We start from the raw sequence: 21,339 nt of genomic DNA on the forward strand, positions 1-21,339 counted from the left end.
CAGAGGGAGAGTGGTGGAGGCCATGTGTGTGTGTGTGGCCAGCTTTGTGGCAGCCCCTGGTGGTTGAAAGGACCCCTGCCCTCAAATAATTTCCATTCAACAACATTCATTCAGCACCTGCCATGCACCCCAAACTTCCAAGCTCTGGGTTCTGGTATTTGGGCTTTAGTGAGGCCAGTGGAAGGAGGCCACCTAGCGAGTCTGGTTGGGCAGGGGTGGGTCAAGCAGAGGGAGGGACCCGGCAGGGAGGGCAGGGGACTGAGGCCCTGAGACAGAGCGGGTCTCGCTGACCAACAGTGGTGTCACCCAGGAGCCTGTTAGAAATTCTCAGGCCCTGCCTCAGACGTACCAGAATTTGCACTTGAACCAGATCCTGGGGAGATTCTGTTCACACTCAAGTCTGAGCCGGACATCCCAGCGCCCCCCTGGGGTCACCTACAGAGGATCCCAGCCCCAGGCAAGGTCCAGGCAGGCCCTTTCCAGCCTGGGCTTTCCCAGGTCCACCAGTTGCCACAAATGCTGCCACCAGCAGCCAATCTAGTCCCCAGTCCTGGGTGGTTCATGTCATCAGCTGGGGCCTGTGACAGGAAAGCAAGACACTGCGAGGGCAGCTGGGGACAGGGAGCAGCCGGGACTGGCGGAGCAGGTGTGCACCTGGGTCACGGGGCCAAAGTGACAGACTTGAGTCACCCACAGCTCCCAGCGAGGTCTGCAATTGCACAGGTGTGAGGGGCAGGAGGGGGGCAGAGACCTCACTCCCCGCACCCCCCACCGCTTTGTTCCAGGGAGCTGCAAACCTTTTCCAAGTGTCTTATTAGCAAACATCCCACCAGCACCTGGGGCTGCCAGAGACTTTATGGCCATTTTTATTAGCTCTGCCTCATGCTCTGCCCCACGGCTCTGCCCAGGTGGAGCAGGCGTTCTGCAAATGTCGCCTCAGCAGCACAGGGCATGACCCTGCACTTGGAGAGCGAGCAGGTGTTGGAGGGAGTGAGAAACAAGGCCTGGGCCTCGGGGAAGGAGCAGCCAATCAGGGAAGCATGGCGGACCACAGACAGTAAAACTTCATTGCTTCACACTCGAGACCTTTCCGGCAGGAGTGAGGGAGGGCACGAGCCCAGGCAGGCACTGGGCTCACAGGACTGCAGGGGGTGTGTTTAACCTACTTGCCAGAACATCTCTGTCCCCAGCCCCTTAGAAGCTCGGTTTCCATGCAAACAATGGTTACACAAATGCAAAGTCTCTCTCATCTCTTCATTAAAGCACAGCCTCAAAGGACCAATTGCTACCTGAATCTTCTCTGTTAGCTTGAAATGAGGTACTGTGTATATAAATGAAGATGTTGGAATTACAAAATGCTTTTTAAATAGGGTAGAGTATAAAAGTTGTGTCCTAAAGAGCCTTCTCGTTCGATTGCTGCATTTTGGCAAGAGATTTAAGGCCCATACCATTGCCTTCCCTCCGTCTGCCCCTCCCTTCCTCCTTTCTGGGTCCCGGCCAAACCTGAGTTTGCAGCCAGACTGAGCTTGGGCTTGTCCGCCAGTGGTTGGAAGCCACGGAAAGGTTTTAAGTTGGGAAAGGACAGGCCAGATCCCCACTGTCATAAGGTCACTTTGGCAGCAGGGTGGGGTCTTGGGCAGGGAGATGATGACAGGAATGAAAGCAAAAGTGGATCATTCTGAACCGAGCAGAGGCAGTGGGCGAGAGGGGAGGAAATGTCCATCAGTCACCTGTCCCACAACGTCCCCTAACCTAGGGGAAGATTAGAAGAAAAGAGGGTCAGAGGCACCCACAGAAATGTCATGCACACTTTTCCCACAGCCCCACCCGCCCTCTTCAAACCTTTTTATCCATGTGGCACACACAATTCCAACAGGACTTGCTATTTGGGTTCGAAGCTCACTAGAAATTCAGAGCAGCACCTTAGGAAGTAGGAGTAGGTGGTGGGAGCGGGTACTACAAGGGGTAACGTGGTGTGAGATGTTTCTAGAGGAAGGCAACCTGAGCAGTGCGCAAAAAGACAGAAAGTCATAAAAATCCGAGGGGCCCGCGTACAGCCACTTAAGAAAACAGCTGGGCAGTGTCTTACAGCGTTAAACATAGCCCCAGCCACACCACGTCTCCATTCGTGTGCACAGACCCTAGTTCTGGGCGAACGGAGGAGGTTCAAGTAGCAATCGGTGCTTTGAGATCTGCTTGAAGGAAGAGACGAGGGAGCGGCCGGCGTGTGGGTCCACAGGAGAGAGGGGCTGAGCGGAGCGAGGCGCGTCCGTGCGAGGGGTGCTGCCTGCCGGGAAGAAGGAACCAACTATCGGCAAAGGCAATAACGTGAATGAATCTCGAGACAATGTTGATGCTGGAAGAAACCACTCGGAAATAGTACACACTCTGTGGTTCACTTTGTGTCAAATCCTGGGAATCATGATTTATGGCGACGGAAAGCAGATCGGTGGTTGGCTGAGGTTGGGGGGGGTGGGCACAAAGGGCACAAGGAACCTTCCAGGGGTGGGGGGGGTGGATGTTGTGTTGGTTACTTTGACTGTGGCGACGGTTTCAATATGTCAAAACTCATCAGATGTGTAAACTTTGAGTATGTACAGTTTATCGTTTGTCAATTATACCTCAATAAAGCTAGACACAACATTGAAAACAGACAAAAGCAAGGGTCCCAGGAGACATTTAGCACAGGGTAAACTAACCTAACACCTGGCAGGGTGAGATTGATGTTTGTTAAGATGACCTTGATCCTGGGGCAGGTTAACCAATGGCCAGCCCGCTGCCTCTGAGGAGGAGGGAAGTGCATGCAGACTCTAGAGAAAGTTCGGCTTTATAGTGTTGACATTTAGAATTACAGATGCTTCTTGGCTTATGGTGGGACTACGTATCGAAAGTTGGAAATACGTTAAGTCAAAAATACATTTAAAACCCCTGACCTACCGAACATCGTGGCTTAGCCTAGCCTGCCTTAAATGTGTTCGAAACACCCGCATTAGCCTACAGTTGGGCAAAATCATCTAACACAAAGCCTATTTTGCAGTAAAGTGGCGAACATCTCATGAAAGTTATTAAATATTGTCCTGAAAGTGGACAACAGAATGGCTGGACGAGTACTTGAAATACACTTTCTACCAAATGCACATTGCTTCTGCATCATCGTAAAGTGGAAATATCGTTAAGTCTTGAACCTTTGTGTTGCTGTGTCCGTCTCGTTCCCCGGTATATACTCAGCACCACAAGCAATGCTTGATACGTGGGAAGGATTTAACAATTTGCTTAAAAATTTACTCTGTCAGTGGTATAAGGAGAGGAATACGGCGAGTGTCCACGGCATGCGGGGCCCTGCGCGAAGTGCGTGTGCATATGCTCATCAGTGTAGGCTTCAGTTCTCGCAAAAGGGAAGTCTTGGACCGCCTGACTCCCCAGCGATGTAGGAAAAGTTAAGCCAAAGGCTCATCGCCTGTCTCCTCCCGGCCCCGCCCTCTGCTCCCCAGTCCACTGTCTCGAGTCCATGAGAATCTGGGACTCTTCCCAGTGGAAAGACAAGACCAGGAAGGGGTGGGTAAACAGAGGCTGTAAAATCGTGCCGGGCGTGGAGAATGTGCACTTGACTTGCTCAGCAAACCCTGTCATCAGAATTAAGGGACCCACTGGAAGGTTGAAGCAGGGAATTTAGGAAATAAAAGGCCACCCTGGCCGGGCGCGGTGGCTCACGCCTGTAATCCTAGCACTCTGGGAGGCCGAGGTGGGCGGATCGTTTGAGCTCAGGAGTTCGAGACCAGCCTGAGCAAGAGCGAGACCCCACCTCTACTAAAAATAGAAAGAAATTATATGGACAGCTAAAAATATATATAGAAAAAATTAGCCGGGCATGGTGGCGCATGCCTGTAGTCCCAGCTACTCGGGAGGCTGAGACAGGAGGATCGCTTGAGCTCAGGAGTTTGAGGTTGCTGTGAGCTAGGCTGACGCCACGGCACTCACTCTAGCCTGGGCAACAGAGTGAGACTCTGTCTCAAAAAAAAAAAAAATAAATAAAAGGCCACCCTGTCCCTGCCAGCAGGGAGGGAGCATATGGCTTTCGTTACCTGAAGAGGGGGCAGGCTCAGAATAGAAATACGCTCCAGAGCCGTGGAGGCGAATTCAGACGCCAGGGAGCTCAAGTTAATTGTAAAGTAGAGGAAGATCTGAGGGGCAGTGGGGGGAAAGGGGACAGGGGCAGAGAGCATTCTCGGGCTCTGGTGTCCAAACGGCTTGAATTCAGACCTTGACAACGCTCACTGTGACTCAGTCATCTCACCTCCTCCCTGTGCCTTGGTTTTCTCACCTGTACAATGGGAATAATAATATTATTGTTATATAATATGTGTTATAGCATGTTTCATGTAACGCTACAGTATTATAATAGAGTGCTAGCAAGGACTCAGTTAGAGAGGGAAACATTCTCAGCGTAATGCCTCTTACTGTAAATCTCTATAAATATTAGCACCCCCATGGCTGTAATCCCACAGGCGGGTATGATAGCACCCGTTTAGCAGATGGAGAAACCAAAGCTCCGAGAAGCTAAAGGACCTGTCTAACGTCACGGGCCAGTCGCATGCAGAGCCCAAGACTGGAACCCAGGGCTGTCCTCATTCGTGCGGCGCATACTCCCTGAGCACCTACCGCGGGGCCCGGCTGGCCTTCAAGGAGCTCATAGCCTGGGAAGGAAGACAAATAAGTTACAATGTATTAATAGCATGATATGGACAGATAAGTGCTCCCAGACGGACACAGCCCTGGGGCGGTGGACACAAAGTCTCTCTACAGAGGGGTGGGCAGTCAGGGCAGCCTGCCTGGTGGTGGCAGCACCTGAACATAAGGCTTATGGAGCACTATTTCTCTACCGTATCTAGAAGAGCCTTCCAAGCAAAGTTAGCAGCACAGAAAAAGGCGTAGAGGCAGAAACCAAATCCTTGGTGTCTTTGCATCCGCCCCCGAGGCTGAGCCTGGGGCATGGCGCACAGCAGGCCTGAGTACTTGTGCTGAAAGTGGATGGCCCGTGGTCCTGGCCCCAGGCCCAGCAGAAGGCTCAGTGACCAGCCCTTGCATGGCCTCACCCGGGCAGAGACACACAGGCAAAGGGGACAGCCCACAGGGTCCTCGCTCTTCCTGTGCCTGGCTTTTCAAAAACACAATTACCTGCCCTTTGGAGATGCCGTCAGTGTTGGTAAACTCCAGCCGCTAAACTGCATTACACCGATCTCTCCGGAAACCTTTGCAGTTATTAATAGTTTATTGATCGCAGCCCATTGCTGATGAGAGGAGGCCCCTCGCTCTCACCCCCCTCGGGTCCCTGCTATCTGCGGAAGGCCTTCTATCCAGCAGGCGGATCAATGCCACTCAATTCTGGGGAAAGTGAGTCTCTGGGCCGCTTAATCCACTTTAGGAAGACAACAGGGAAGGCAAAATCTGCGGTGAGGCGCGGGGAAGAGGTGGGTGGGTCTGAACGAAAGCTGTGGCCTGGCCGCTGTGGCTCTGCAGGTGACAGCCAGAACCTACCAGGGTGTGTGTGTGTGGGGGGGGGTGTCACATAGGGTGGTAACAACAGGGAAACCGGATGAGGGGTACATAGGGGTCTCTATTGTCTTTGCAACTTTTCTATAATTCTAAACATCCAAAATAAAAATTTTATTTTTTAAAAAAGGGACTCGGCACATGGGAAGTTGGGAACTTGGGAAGAATGGCAGGAACACCATCGTGGCTGGAAGCAGGGAAGGGGTGCAGGACAAGGCGGGGAGAGACACAGCTGGAGGTACGGAAGGAGCCAGCTGTGCAGGGCCCTGTGGGCCGAGATGAGGATTCTTGGCTGTTTCCTAAGAGCAGGGAGAAGCCTTTGACGGGACTTGGGTAGGGGAGTCCATTCATCTCATCTGCGTCTGAAAAGCTGGATCCCACCTGGAGAGTGGGTCAGGAGAGACATGAGCAGGGGCGGGCAGCCCAGTGACCCCCTGCCTGCACGTTCCAGGGGAGAAGAGGTGGTGACAGTGGAGACGGAGGGACGTGGGTGGCTCAGGATCTACCTAGGAGGTAGAGCACCCAGGACCTGGTCGCTGACTGCATTTGGGGCATGTGGAAACAGAGGTGACAAGGACAGTGCCCAGGAGTGTGCCCTGGGTTAACGGTGCAGGGCTGGGCCACTCCTGGAGCTAGGAGCCCCAGTAGAAGGGACGACTGGGCTGGAAATAGTCCTCAGTGAGAAGCTGCCTTTTTTATAAAGCACCAGTCCAGGTGTCCCCTGAGCTGTTTTCTATACCACCTGTGAGGTGTCACCTACATGCATGGCCCAAACGTATTGCTTATGTTACTGTCACCTGAGCATGTCATCAGAGTAGCAGTTGCCTAAACATGACGCCTGTGTTGCTGTCCCACAAACACATCTTCTGTGGACATCACCTACGCGGTGGTTACCTGCACGCATATCCACCTGGTGTCAACCATGTCGTGATTTTCTCACTGCATCACCCGGGGAGCTGCCAGCTACACATGTCCCCCGAGTCTGTTTCTTTATGGAGCTGTCACCTGAGCATGCCACCGGCACCCCTGTCAGCTACGAAAGGCACTTAAGCAGGTTGCTTGTGTAACCAACACCTGTGCGTGTCACCAAATTCACATTCTGCTCCTACTGTTTGTAAGTCGTGGGATCTTGGATAAGTCATGCTGTCCCTCTCTGAGTCTCCATTTTCTTATCTAAAAAATGTCACTCTAGGTCACTGTCACTCAGAAACAGTGCCTGGCACAGGGATTATTTTTTTCAGTCTGAGTTACAAACAAAGAAAACGGTTCCCGGAGGGGAGAGCGGTCCCCTGCCGTTCCCACTGTCATTGTGCTCTTTCTTCTGAGCTCGGTGTGCACAAGGAGGCACAGGGAGGTGGCATCTTCTCCACAAAGTCCCCCTGGTGGAAAGCTCCCCGGTCTGTCAGTCCTTCCGTGGCGGAGAGCGGAGAGGCGGAGAGCAGGAAGCGTGTCCAAGAGGGGTGGGGATGAAGGGCTGCAGGCACCTCTCTTCTCTGGGGTGGCAGGGCTGGGACGCATGCCCGAGAGCCCGACTGCTGCCCTCTCCTCTCCCCACGGGTCTCTCTGATGGGACTGTCGGGCCACGAGGCGGGCGAGGGCCATGGATATGGACATCTGACCTGGTTTTCTGCTGTGATTTGAGAACTTCTGAGAGCTAAACAGATACTAAGTTGTAACCAGAATAAGCTGGGACTCGCTGGAAGACACACAAATGTCCCTGATGCCACAGTGACATAGCCTCCGCAACTCCAGGCTGAGCCTTCTCCATGTCAAAGTGTCCAGATCCCACGTGGCAGGAATTCCGTCCCCCCGCAGAGCATGGCAGGGTGGAGGAACAGCACGTGACAGCCCCTCTGTCCATCTGGGTGCGACTTTCCTACTGACAGGGGCCTTGCGGTGACATCATCACATCCAGTCTTCTCTGCAGTCCTGTGAAGTATCACCTTCAATTTTCAGAGAAGAACATGGAGGTTCACAGAGGGACGGCCTGACTTTCCCCGGGTCCCCTGGCTTGCAAACAGCAGGAGCAGAATTTGAACTTGGTCCTCTCTGACACCATACCGGAGTCTTTTCGGTATGGGAGGGAGGAAAGAGCTGCCCTGTTTGTGTTTTCCACGGGGAGGGAGAACAACTACTAACTCATTTTAACATGGTCGGACCCTGTAGACCCTGCAGAAAGATCTAGAACAGGAATTGTCAAGCTACAGCTTGCGGGCCAAATCCAGCCCACCACCTGGTTTTTCATAACTTGTGGCCTGAGAATGCTTTTCATGTTTTTAAATGGTTGGGGAGAAAAAGAAAACCAAAGAAGAATATCTCATGGCTTATGAAATTACATGAAATTCAAGTTTCAGTGATTATAAATAAAGTTTTGTTGGAACACAGCCACACTGATTTGCTGCTTTTGTGCCGTAAGGACAGGATTGAGTAGATGCAACAGAGACCAATAAGGGCAACAAGGCATGAAATATTTGCGCTGTGACCATTTAGAGGAAAAGTCTAGGGGCAGGTTTGAGGGGTCTTTTCCACCCTCAGTGGTCACCTCCTCTGAGCAGCCCTCCTGGCCACCCCAGAGGCAGAAGTGGCTGCTCCCCCATCTGAACTCAGATAAGCTCACACTTTTCTCAGTCAGTGACTGTGGAGCACAGAACAGCTTCCTGCCTCCTTGTCCACCAGGATGGGGGCTCCTTGGGGACAGAAATTTTATTGTGTTTCTTTTCAACGTCCCCAGGCCTGGGCATAGAGTGTCAGTGTGGCAATGTGGAGAGAGGAATTCAAATTCCCATCCTGGTTCTTATTAGCCATATGGGGTGGGGGACAACTGCCTCCCCTCTCGAGCCTCAGTTTCCCTGTTTATGAAATGGGACTGTGGATCCCTACATGGGGTGGTCACGAGGAACAAGTGAGGTGATGTCCTAGGTGACAGTTTTGAGCTCCTGCCACGTGCTAGCAACATGCTAATGCCAACGCCTCTTCACCATGTCATCCTCGTGGGGCACTGGGAGTGGGCACCACCCAGCCCGTGGAAGCCGACAGGCTAGATGGCAGCTCCAGGGCAGCTGAGTGCAGATTTGACCCCAGCTGACCACAGCCCACACCCTCACTCTGAGATGCCGGGCACAGGGCCTGCATACAGTCGGGGTTCTGTAAATGCTCGCCTCCTCCAGCCTGGTACCCAGGCATGTGGTCACTTGTCAGTGTTTGTCGGGCAGAGGCTACACCTGTGGGCACTGGGTGGGTTCCTCGGGTGCCACTTCCTTTGGCCCCACAGTGACGGGCCTCATCTTGTCCTCTGCCTCCCCCAGGCTGCCTGAGGTCCGGATCTCGGACAACGGTCCCTACGAGTGCCACGTGGGCATCTACGACCGCGCCACGAGGGAGAAGGTGGTCCTGGCGTCAGGCAACATCTTCCTCAACGTCATGGGTGAGTGCAGGGCCCTGGCCCTCGGTGTCTCGGCAAGGAACGGGTGTGTGTGTGCGCAGTGCACACGGGTGTGTACACAGAGGGTCGCCATCTTGGGGACCACCCAGCAGCATTTCTGTTGTGCTGGTATCTTCCTTTTTCTGCCCTTGTCCTGGAGGGGTGATAAAGCCTCAACAAAGCTGCGACAAGGCCAGGCCATGTGAGGTATAGCCCTGAGGCTGTGCCCCCAGGGGTGTCCTCTGGGGAGCCCCTTCTCCTCCCAGCGCTGGGAGGAGGCAAAGCTGAGTCTCGAGGGGCTCTGACACCTCGATGGGAACGAGTGAGGGACTGCAGGAGGAATGGGAGGTCCCTGGGGGGCAGCAGGCTATCGCGGTCTCTGGGCCTCAGTTTCCACTGCTGAAAGATGGGCATCGGATACAGACCTAGCGGATCATTCAGGGGCCACCCAGCTCCAGGCTCTGAGACCTGGTGAGGCCACAGGGAAGGAAGTGCCGGGCACTGTGCCACCAGCTGCGGGCACACCTTCCCCAAGAACCCTGCCAGTAGAAACACCCGGGGGCAGTGCCGTGAGGGAGGGTGCTCCTATGGTGGGCAGCCCAGAGCCTCCCCAGGGAGCATGAGATAGCATCTCAGCCCCAGGGCACACCTGCTGCAGAGAGAAGGATTCTGCCCCTCGGCCAGAGCTCCCCTCCCTGTACCTCCCAAGGCCTTTCTGCAGGTGTGAGGGAACCAGGCGATGAATTAGAAAGCTCTCTGGGCTGGGTCTCCTGGATTCTGACCCTGTCTCCATGCCTCCATTTATGCATCTGTAAAATGGGCATAGTAAGACTATTGTCTGCCTCTAGCTGGGCTGGGTCCTTGGGCAAGTCAACCCCCACCCAGCCTCAGTTTCCCTATTTGTACAACAAGAGTGTTGCTCTGAATGGTCTCAGCAGCCCCCACCAGGTCTTGTCAGATACGCCCTCGATTCCAGCTCTGCCTCGAGGGTGCTGGGGACTTGGCCTCAGCTCTGGGCTCTGTGTTCTCTGATTTTCTTACCAAATAATATCTACCAGGAAAGCAAAGCTTGCTGTACTTGGGCAATCAGTGAAAATATAAAGGCCCCGTTGAAAGCCGCTGCTTAGGGAGAAATTGAAAACGTCCAAAGGCCAGACCTCCAGAGGGACATCGATCCCGCAGCGGCAGCCCTTGCTGCGTCCTGCCTTCCTGGTGGAGCCGTGACGCGGGAGGTGGCATTGCCAGGAAAAGCCTCCCTCCCGCATCCGCTCGCTCACTGGTCAGCTCCTGACACATGAACTAGGAGCTCCCCTGTCCCCACCCCTGGGCTGGCCACACCGGGAATCCGATGGGGCCCTGTGACCTCTGCAGGAGGCTGAGGCTTCTAGGAGGGCCCAGGCGGAGCAGGGCCAGGGCTGCAACCCCCACCTTCCAAGGCCGACCCCGGGAAATTCTGGGTGTCCCCAGCAGGATTGTCCCTGGCACAGCACCCACCCATGACAGCACGTCCCCTGGCTGTCCCACTGCTCAGAGATCACTCTGTCGTCGGTCTTCCCTGGCATGTGCCTGACAGTGCGTGAGCTTCTGGCTTCACAGGCGTTACCTTTAGAGTCCTCGTGACAGCCGCCCCGTGAACCAGAAGACATTAGGGTCCCTGTTGTGTGAGGCGAGCTGGGCTCAGGGATGGGAAGTGACTTGTCGGGTTGCAACAGCCGAGTCCAAAGCCTGTGACTGGGACCAGCAGTTCTCAGTCTTGAGCCTCCATCAGAACGGCCTGGAGGCTCGTTAAATGCAGACAGCTGGGTCCCGGCCCCAGGGCTTCTGATGCAGCAGGTCTGGGCCAGGGCCTGAGAATCCGCACTTCTCACGTGTTCCCCGAGGCCACGCTTTGAGAACCATTGGTCTAAATGTCTAGGTATTTCCAGAAAATACCAATTGTGCATATGTCTATACACTGATAGCTGTATCTGTCTCTCTATATGTTCACATCTGTGTCTATATTCTTTTCCACGTACAAATGTACTTTTCCTCCCTCCTTCCAATGCTCACTTACCTTGCCCCAGACCCAGGAGGCTGCCCCCATCCCTTCAGCATGGAATTTAAGGACATATTGGCTTGGGTCCAAATGCCACATCCACCATGTGACCTTAGGTCCGTTAGCCTCTCTGGGCCTCAGTTTCCCCATCTGTAAAATGGGGATAAGGAGGCCTTCCGCCTATGGTGGTTGTAAGGTTTGCAACACACTCAGCCCAGCGAGCGGCCCCGTGGAAGAGCCCCATGGGCTGGACCTCGTTGTTTCTGCCGTGGCTGTCTCCAGCCCGCCCGCTCCCGCACACAGCTGGGGCTGCCCCTCTCCGGCTCTCGGTTTCAGCCCCAGCACAGAGAAGTGCACTATTCATGACGCCATGGGGTCTCACGCCAGTGTGGGGAATGGATGTTCGGGGAACACGGCTCACGCGCCCTGGCTCCCTGAGTGTGTCTGGGAGTGGCGGTGACAGTGGCCTCTACCTACGCGCCCTCCCCCGGCTTCAGCTCTGAAGGTCTGTGTGTCCCGGCACCACACACCGGGAAGGAGCTGGCCTATGTCCCAAGTGTGATGGTGACGGTAGCGCCGCACACTTGCCCGATTTGTGCCAATTCCAAAGTTCTATCACACTGAGCACGTCACCCACCCCGCTACCCAGCCCCACGGGTCGGTATTGCTATTATCCCCAATTCACGGAGGAGGAGACTGAGGCTCAGGGAGGGGAAAGGGCCCTATGGGGGACGATTATCTCTGTCTCAGAGCGGCGTGGATTCCGTAGCTCACCGAGGTCCCCGCGGCGAGGCTGCCACTGGGGAGCGTTTCCTACGGCACCTCCTGCCATCCGTCAGCCGTGGGGGCCTGGGAGTCAGCAGTGCTGAGTCCGCTGCACAGACCCGGCTCAGAGGAGGCCGTGCCTTGGCCGAGGTTGCAGGGTTAAATGAGGTCATCCGCAGAGCAGACGGTTCCGGGTCCCCAGCCTGGCACGTTCGGGTGATCAATACATAGTATCTCTGATGACAAATAGCAATCCAGTCAGTTAAACACTGGGCACAGTAGAAAGGTTTGAAACTGTGCTCTTCTGCCCACCTGCGTGACCTTCTCCTTCAAATATATTTCAAAGCAGGCTTCAAAAATCAAAATCCAGGCATCGTTTTGTCACTTCTGGTCAGTATCTGTGACATCGCGCTCACCCACAAAGACCTCCCTCCAGGTGAGCAGAGGCCATCGAACGCCGGGTCTCCTTTGTGCTGTAAGGACGGTGGCAGCTAAAAGTGGGGCAAGCCAGCCCCTCCCCAATTTGGGGTCAGGACCTGGGGAAAGGGGGAGGGGGGAGCTGAGGACTGGGCTCGGGGTCTCCCCACATCGGAGTACAGAGCGGTTCCACCAGCGCCGAGCGCCCGGCCTGCCCCCACCGCGCCCGCATCCGCACATCCTAACGCAGCCATTTCCAGAGGCCTCCGGGCGGAGATCGGAATGCGAGAGCGGCTGTAATTTCACGCCTATAACATCCCGCTATGTGGTGGGGAAAGACATTTGGGAGCCCTGTGGGTGACACCAAGGGTGTGTGCTGCACACAGTCATTAAAATGTTTTTATCCGAGCTGCAGATAAATTGTAAGCCAATTTGAGAGCTGCGTACTGGGCCCCAGGAACGCATTATACACAGTCATGGAAGGATTTGGAAAGTTCTTCTCGGGGTGCAGGTTATGGGAGAGGAAGCATGTTAAGGGTGTGCTGCTACAATCAATTAAATGTTGTGAGGGGCAGACGCCCCACCCCTACCCCCGCAGAAGCCATTCTGATTCCTCTAGAATGACAAGGGGCAGGTTTCTCTGCCACCCAGTGGGGACTTTCAACCCACAGCTGGTAACCAAGGCCGCCTCCTGCGTGCTGGCGCTGTGCTCAGGGCTCAGCCCACCGTCCGTCTTTCGAAAGGAGCCCTTGGAGGGGGTCACCCCATTTTACAGATGACAGAACAGAGGCTCCGAGAGTTCAAGGGACCCACCCACGTGAGAGACAGAGCGAGGGTCCCGCCAGGCCTGCCCCAGTCCAGAGCAACCCCAACTCCCAGGGGAAATATGCCTACCTCCGACACAAAGGCCACGAGCAATGCCAGCGTCAACAAGCATGGGGTGGGGACAGAGTGGAGAGAGTGGGGACCTTGTTAAGACAGAGCACTACTAATAGAAGCACTTGGCGCTCAAAACTGCCACAGGACGGTGGGTCGGCCCTGCCCTTCGGGGCCTGCAGAGTCTGGGAGGAAGCGCCATCCACGCCCTCGCTTCTCCACTCCTGCGCCCCTCCCCATGTTGCTTCTCTCATCCGCTGCTACCCAGGGCCTCCCCACTTCTCCAACCCTCTGAAAGGAGCACTGAACTTGGAGTCCAGCAGACCCGGGCCAAATCCCAATGCCCTCTTTTGACATGGACAGTCTAGTATGGAACTTTCCTGTCCAATAAAAAGAATATCTGAATTTTTTTTGTTCATCTATATTATAAAGTGTCTTGGATGCCCACGTTCATGGGTGTTCTACTTTGCATTCATTTGTTCATTTATCTAACAAATATTTATTGAGCAACTCTTACGTTCCAGGCACTGTTGTAGGCATTGGAGTTTACAGTGAACAAGATGGACAAAGACGCTCCGTCCTCACGGACAGGGCAGTAAGGGAGGCAGAGGGTGAGTGAGCAAAGAGATAGAATATCTGGGATGTCAGAGGGTGGTGAAGTGAGTCAGGAACAACCCAGGGGGAGTGGGTGGCCAGTTTTAAATAGGGTGGCCAGTGAGGCCTCTCTGAGAAAGTGACACCTGAAGGTGAACCGTGGGGACTTCACTTGTTCAGGCACATGATTCAGCAACTGCTTACCGAGCGTCTCCCAGGTGCCAAGCACGGTTCTAGGTGCTGGGGACACAGTGAGGACAAGACGAAGCCCTTGCGTCATGCACTTAGGTTCTATAAGGGGAGATGGGTGCATGGTGCAGGTGTGGAAACCGAGCCTTGGTCGATGTGTGAGGTCCCTAGGGCAGCCCATGGCGAATGACCACAAACTGGGTGGCTTAAAACAGCAGAAACGTCCTGTCTTACGGTTCCAGGGGCTGGAAGTCTGAAGTCAGGGTGCCAGCAGAGCCCTGTCCCTCTGCAAGGGGAAGATCATTCCTCGCCTCTCTCCTCGCCTCTGGTGGTTGCCGGCCATCCTCGGTGGTCCCCAGCTTGTAGCTGCATCACTCCAATCTCTGCCCCATCATCGCATGGCGTTCTCTCTAGAGCTGTGTCTCTGTGTCCAGATTTTCTTCTTATAAGAACACCGGTCATTGGATTAGAGGCCACCCTGATCCAGTATGACTTCATCTTAACTTTATTACATCTGCAAAGACTCTATTTCCAAATAAGGTTACATTCACAGGGACTGGGCGTTAGGATTTCAACATCCCATCTTTGGGACACAGTTCAGCCCACAGTAGTAACTGAGCCAGGATGCAGCAGACCAAGATTCAGTGTCTGACTCTGAAGCCGACACTCTCTGACCCCGGCCACATGGGTCACCCTTCACTGAGCATGGACTGCTGTCCCAGCACCGTGCTAAGCTCTTCGAGTGTTAACTCACTGAACACCCACAAAAGCTCTGCAAGGTGGGTACTACCATCTTCCCCTTTGATAGATGAAGAGACCGAGACATCATCTGCCTGGGTCACCCAGCAGCAGAACAGGGGTATAGAACCATCCTGCTCTTCTAGAAGTTTACCACTGAGTAGGGAGGCAAGACTCACAAAGTATTGAGAAGCATTAATGAAATAGTCTATCTCGAGAACCTCTCTTCTGGAGGCTTCCAAGCAAGGTTGGCAGATGAAGTAACTTTTGGATCCTGAGGCCAGAGCGGCACCAAACCCCACCACATGCTTCCCAAGTCTGGAGCCTGGGCCGCAGCTCCCACCCCAAAGGACAGCTATTAATGAAATTTGCATGACATGTCTAGTTTGTTTTGTTTTGGTTTGGTTTTTTTGGTATGTTCTACAGATTTTTTATTAAATGTGCCTGATGCTTTCTTCCTTACTTTTTTTTAAAAAAGGTTTTATTGAGATTTAATTTACATAACATATAATTCACTCATTTAAAGAATATAATGCAGGCCGGGCGTGGTGGCTCACGCCTGTAATCCTAGCACTCTGGGAGGCCGAGGTGGGCGGATCGTTTGAGCTCAGGAGTTCGAGACCAGCCTGAGCAAGAGTGAGACCCCATCTCTACTAAAAATAGAAAGAAATTATATGGACAGCTAAAAATACATATAGAAAAAATTAGCCGGGCATGGTGGTGCATGCCTGTAGTCCCAGCTACTCGGGAGGCTGAGGCAGGAGGATCGCTTGAGCCCAGGAGTTTGAGGTTGCTGTGAGCTAGGCTGACGCCACGGCACTCACTCTAGCCTGGGCAACAGAGTGAGACTCTGTCTCAAAAAAAAAAAAAAAAAAAAGAATATAATGCAGTGGTTTTTAGCATATTCACACTTGTGTAGCCACCACCATATCAATTTTAGAACATTTCCGTCACCCCCAGAGAAACCGTGTACCATTAGCCGTCCCTCCCCAGGCCACGTTGGCCCTCCCTGCTCAGTCCTAGGCAACCACTGACCTCCTTTCTGTCTCCATGGATTTACCAATTGTGGGTATTTCATGTAAATGGCCTTTTGCAACTGGCTTCTTTCACTTAGCTTAGTATTTTCAAGGTTCATCTAGGTTGCAGCACATAGCAGCGCTTTAATCCTTTTCAATGCTGAATGATATTCCACTGTATGGCTAGACCACATTTGCTTAAACATTCTTCAGTGGATGGACATCTGAGTCGTTTCCACTTTTTGGCTACCATGAATAATGCTGTTACAAACATCTGTGTGAATGTGTGGTTTCAATTCTCTTGGGTATGTATCTAGAAGTGGACTTGCTGAGTCAAATGGTGACTCTCCCTTTACCCTTTTGGGGGACTGCCAGACAGTTTTCCACACTGGCTGCACCGTTTGATATTCCCACCAGCAGCATATGAGAGTTCCAGTTTCTCCACATCTTTGCCAACACTTGTTATTATCTGTCTTTTTTAATACAGTCATCCCCGTGGATGTGAACTGGTATCTCATTATCATTTTGATGTGCATGTTCCTCATGGCCAATGATATTGAGCATCTTTTCATGTGCATTTGTGCCCTTTGGGTATCTTCTTTGGAGAATACCTATTCAGATCCTTTGGACATTTTCAATTGAGTTATTTGTCTTTTTATTATTGAGTTGTAAGAATTCTTTATCTAATCTAGATGGAAGCTTTTTATCAGGCATATAATTTGCATGGTTTTCTCCTTTTGTGTAGGTTGTCTTCACTTCCTTGATGGTGTCCTTTGAAAGATAAACTGTTTTAATTTCTTTTTTTTTAATGTTTTAATTTAAATGAAGTCCAGTTTACCTACGTTTTCTTTTGTCACTTGTGATTTTACTGTCGTATTTAAGGAGACTTGGCCTAACCCAAGACCACAACTTATTCTTACATTTTTCTTCTAAGAGTTTTTATACTTTTAGCTCTTACATCCAGGTTTATGATGCATTTTGAGTTCATTTCTATGTATGGCATGGGGGAAGGGTCCAACTTCATCATTTGCATGTGGATATCCAGTTGTCCCAGCACCATTTGTTGAACAGACTGTTCTATCCTCATTGAATTATCTTGGCATCCTTGCTGAAAACCAATTGACTGTAAATGTGAGGGTTTATTTCTGGACTCTATTCTGTTCCACTCATATATATATCTATCCCATGCACGTCTGATGCTTTTTTGAGCCATATGGACACCTCCAGTATGACTGTTACACAGACTTTGGGCAATGAGTTCACACAAAGCTCTCCTGCGACCAGTTTCCTGAGCTTTCTCATTAAAAGAAACTCACCCTGGGGCAGGTGAGGGCTCCCAGAGGAAAAGAGGGTGCAGGAGATTCTGGGGGGTGATGGAGGCTGAGCCCACTTCCATGAGGCCAGGCCAGAACCTAGGTTTCTAGGGAGATGGATTCCTGCTTTTTAACTCTGATTCTCTGAAATCCCAGCCCACTGCTCCCCTCTTGAAAAACGAGCAAATTTCCAGGACCAGTGTTAGGGTGGCAAAGGGCTCCCTTGACTTAGGAAGAATTGTCTGCACCTCCAAGTGGGATAGGGAGGTCTGAGGGCTGAGAGTAGACCCTTCCCCCTTAGAGGGCTGCTGCTCCCCTGCAGGCCTGAGCAGAACGGAAGTGAAACAGCTCTGCTTCTCTGAAGGATGCCAGTGAGAACACAGGGTTCGGTTTGCAGAAAACCCTCTCAGGAAGCCTGCCCTGCACAGGACAGTTATGGGGGAATGGGGCATCTCCCAGACAGAACCAGTGCACAGCTGGTATATATGGTGGTCCAGGGGGGAGGGTAGGTCAGTGGATGGAGGCTGCTGGTCTGAGATCCCTTGGGGGTCCCCAGGAAGGGCTGCTGGAAGGCAAGATTCAGAGCTCAGCTCCCTGCTTACCCCGGGATGCCTGCTGAGTGGAAAATGATCAGCTTCTTCCCATCTCAGAACCGGAGTGGATGAGCCACCTACTGGGTTTGGACTAATTACATTAACTGGCCCCAGGCGATTGCAGTGGCCACAGACTCCAGGGAGCCAGGCTGCTGCTCTGCAGGAGGAGGAAGGGAGGCGGCGTGGGCAGGTTGGGAGCCAGGCCAGAGCTGCAGAGAACTCCCCGGACATTGAGGGGGAGAATGTGTGGACCCAAACCCCTACCCTCCACCCCAGAGGCCCCCAGGGTCTGAGGACCAGATCTGGGCTGCTCTCCTCCCCCAAGCCAGGCCCAGCTCCAAGCCTTCTCCCCTCTCCTGCACCCCTTAGTAGCACTCTGGGTGAGTGGCATGCAAATGACCCACTTCCTCCAAACTAGAAAACGGGGAGGCTGGATAATCCCCCATTGGAGGATTCTCCCTCCATGAAATTAGGTTGATCATAAATGGAGTTCACTTCCTGAGAGAGTCGGGAGTGCCCGGGGGTATGGGCTTTGCATTCAGGCAGGAATTTTCTGCCCTGTTCAGCCACTAATCGCACGCAATGCAGGTGGCTAATGTTTATTGAGCATTTACTACACACCGGGCACTGTTCTGCTTAGCACCTGCTAAATCACCACTAACAACCCTCTAAGGTGGGTTCTATTACGGCTTTCCCCATTTTACAAGGGTGAAAACTGAGAGGTTAGAGAATGTGCCCAAGGACAGAGATCTAGTAAGACGGAACTAGGATTCACAATGCACTCTTTTGTCTCTAACTGGAACATGACCTTTGGCAATTTATTTCATCTTCCTGGGCCTCGGTTTCCCTATCTGCTAAATGTGGATTGCAGCAGCACCTCCCCTGTTGGAGCATGAACTGTGACAGCCATGGGAAGGACCGTGTCCCCAGCGCACAGTGAGCACTCATTTGGCCCTAACCCTCACGCTGTGAATGTCAGTGGGGCCAGGGATAGGTCAGAGCTGCAGGGTGACAACAGCCCAGCGGGAGGTCTCTAAGCCAGGCAGTGACAATTCTGGCCCCCACCCTGGTGCTGTCGAAGCAGCAGCCCTGAGTCCAAGTCCTCCCCCCACCCCCGCCACCCGCCGCAACAGTCTTACTGTGACTTTTCCTCTCCAAGCCTCAGTTTCCTCGTCTGGAAACGGGGGTAGTGGAGCTGCCCACCTCACTGGACTGTTGTACTGAGGAAGTACGAGGCACGTTTAAGCGCAGAGAAAGTTCTCGGCCTGGACGCTGACGTGGTTATTGGGGCAGGGCAGGCAGTGGGGAGGGCAGGGAGACAGGGGCCAGCCCAGGGCTCAGGCGGTGAGCGCAGCAGCTAGACATAAGAGGTCTGTCCAGGCAGGAGCCACAGGACGTGGGGACCAATTGGAAAGGTGGGAACAGATGTGGAGACACGACAGACCTGGCACTGGACGGAGACGGTCCTCGGAGGAGGCTCCGATGCGGCCGTGTGATCTCACTCTGCTTCGAGCTTCGGAGGGGGCAGCTGGCCGGGCAGAGGGGGCCTGGGACAGCTGGCTGGGCTGGGCTGCCATGAGCCAGCCAGAGCGGGGGCTGCAGCCCAGAGGACTGGGGCAGGGGCAGGGAGGACCCTCCGAGCTGGACACGAGTGCGTTGAGAGACTAGACGCTGCTGTCGTGAGTGGCTGGAGCAGGCCAGGGACCCGGAGGAAGGACGCCCACTCTGCTCGCCTGCCCGCCTGCCCGCCCGCGGGCCTCCCCGGCAGCTGGGGTCACCGGCTGAGCGCCAGTTCAGAGAGGGGCCAGACAGATGGGTTTGGGGCTCGGAGGAACACTTTGGAGCTAACTGGGTCATCTAGCAAGGACGGTCACTTCCCAGCTCCAGCCCCAGAGGTCCAAGCCTGCTGACTGCCTCCTGGACGGGCTTCTAGAATCCTCCCTCCCTCCCTCCTCTCTGAACACAGCCCTGCCAGGGAGGAGCGCCCTTGACCGCAGCCCACTCTGCACCCAGCAATAGGCTCAGCACGTTCCCTCAGCTGTCCCTTCGCTGCCCTGCACACCACAGGGCAGATCCCACACCACCTCGGACACATGCTCGGAGAAGCTGGGGGACACGCCCAACATCCCCCAGCAGCGAGTGGGGCTCAGGTGCGAGCTCAGGTCTGCGGGGAGCCGGAGCCCTGACTTTCCCACTACGCGGGGCTGCCAGGAAGACAGGGGGACAGAGGGACAGCCTCTCTCAGCCTGGAGCCACAGGGCAGCCACAGGGGCCTCCGGAGCAAGGGCCTTACCGGGTACCAGGCCTCCGCTCAGTAAGGACACCACGAAATGTTCGAGCTGCACCGTCCTCAGGTCCTCCCAGCAGTCCGGGAAGCCAGCAGGGGGGCACCAGCATCCCCATCTTACAGAAGAGGAAACTGAGTCTGCTAATACAAGGAAGCCTAGAGTGTGAACTTGGACATTCTCTGATTGCCGCTGTGGCTCCCTGGGGCCCTGGGGCCCTGAGTGGGGACGGAGGCCAGACCTTCAAAGCCTCGTCTGCCCTGTAACCTCTCTGACCCTTGACTGTGACCAGAGGAAGCAGATGACCCAGTCGAGCAGGACACATCTTTTGTGCATGTCGTCCCCGGAGCCGAGGAACTAGCTGGCCGTCGCTAGCCCTTCTCCCAGGGAACTTGGAGTCTAGCGGGGAGACAGACGTTTGTCATCCATTTCTCACGCTTACAAGTCCTTTGATTCACCCAATATTTATGAGCACCTACTGTGTGCCGGCTGCGGGGGAAGGACTGAGAGAGCCCCCGTCTCCCTCGAGGTGGCCATTTTAATATAGGACAGCTACAACTTAATATAGTCGTGGTGAGTTTCACAGTTACAAGGGACCAGACATTGCTCCAAGCACTTTACATATATGAATTCATTTAATCCTCACACCCCCAAGGAGGTGGGTACTTCTATTATTCCCATTTTAATAATTGAGAAAACTGAGGCTCAGAGAGGTTAAGTAACTTGCCCAAAGTCACACAGGGAGTAAGTGCCAGAGTTTATGTCTAAACGGATCTCCTGTCTCTGGAGCCTCCCTACAGCCTCTCCCGGGATGGCCCATCATGCCCTCCTGAGCCAAGATGAGGACTCATCGGCTCCCTGGAACACTCCAGGCAGATGGCTGCAGCCCCCTGGGGCCCTCACAATTCCCTGGACCTTCTCTGTGTCCAGGGCTCGCCTCTTGTTCCAGAGTTGCATGGGCTCCACCCTCCCGGGCACAGCAGGCCGCAGGCGCATCATTAAACCTTGACAAGTGTTGGGTCAGTAGGATGCTTTATCCTCTCCACCACTGGGAGCTGGATTTAGTGGCTCCGGCAGAAGGTAAACTTCCCCTCCCTGGGACAGGCCCTTTAATTACAAGTGATATGTGGCTGTCGAAGCTGCAGTGCCTCAGGCCGGTGATTTAAGGAGCAGGCAGGAGGCTGAGGTTACAGGTGTTAACAGAGCTGTAGCAAGAGCTGGGAGAGCAGGGACCGGCGGGGGTGGGAGGCCACGAGCCGCCCCTGGAAGGATGCTGCTCGTACACACTCTCGGGGAGAGGGAAGTGATCCCACTGCCTCGTGTACAGGAGGGGAAACTGAGGCCAAGATTACACTGTGAGTTGGCTTGGCCTGGGACTCAGAAGCCCTTGCTCTGCTGCCAACCTGCCCCGGACCCCTGGACTCAGTTTCCTCCACCCACACATGAGGTGGTGGGATTATGTCACTCGCTCCCTAGGAGCAATAAAAAGCTAGCGCTGACTGAGTGCCTACTGTGTGCCAGGCATTATACCAAGTTCTTCGTGAGCA

General features: G+C 53.9%; 1 protein-coding gene across 1 annotated transcript in view; it reads left to right on the forward strand.

Moving 5' to 3' along the window:
- Window positions 1-21,339, forward strand: part of IGSF21 (immunoglobin superfamily member 21) — a 236,459-nt gene that overhangs the window by 189,298 nt on the left and 25,822 nt on the right. Inside the window, exon 4 of the mRNA XM_069477395.1 lies at window positions 8,856-8,974. Coding sequence (XP_069333496.1) covers window positions 8,856-8,974 — 119 coding nt within the window. The remainder of the gene's footprint in view (window positions 1-8,855; window positions 8,975-21,339) is intronic.

This window comes from Eulemur rufifrons, chromosome 8 (genome assembly GCF_041146395.1).
Source record: "Eulemur rufifrons isolate Redbay chromosome 8, OSU_ERuf_1, whole genome shotgun sequence".
NCBI classification, from domain to species: Eukaryota; Metazoa; Chordata; class Mammalia; order Primates; family Lemuridae; genus Eulemur; species Eulemur rufifrons.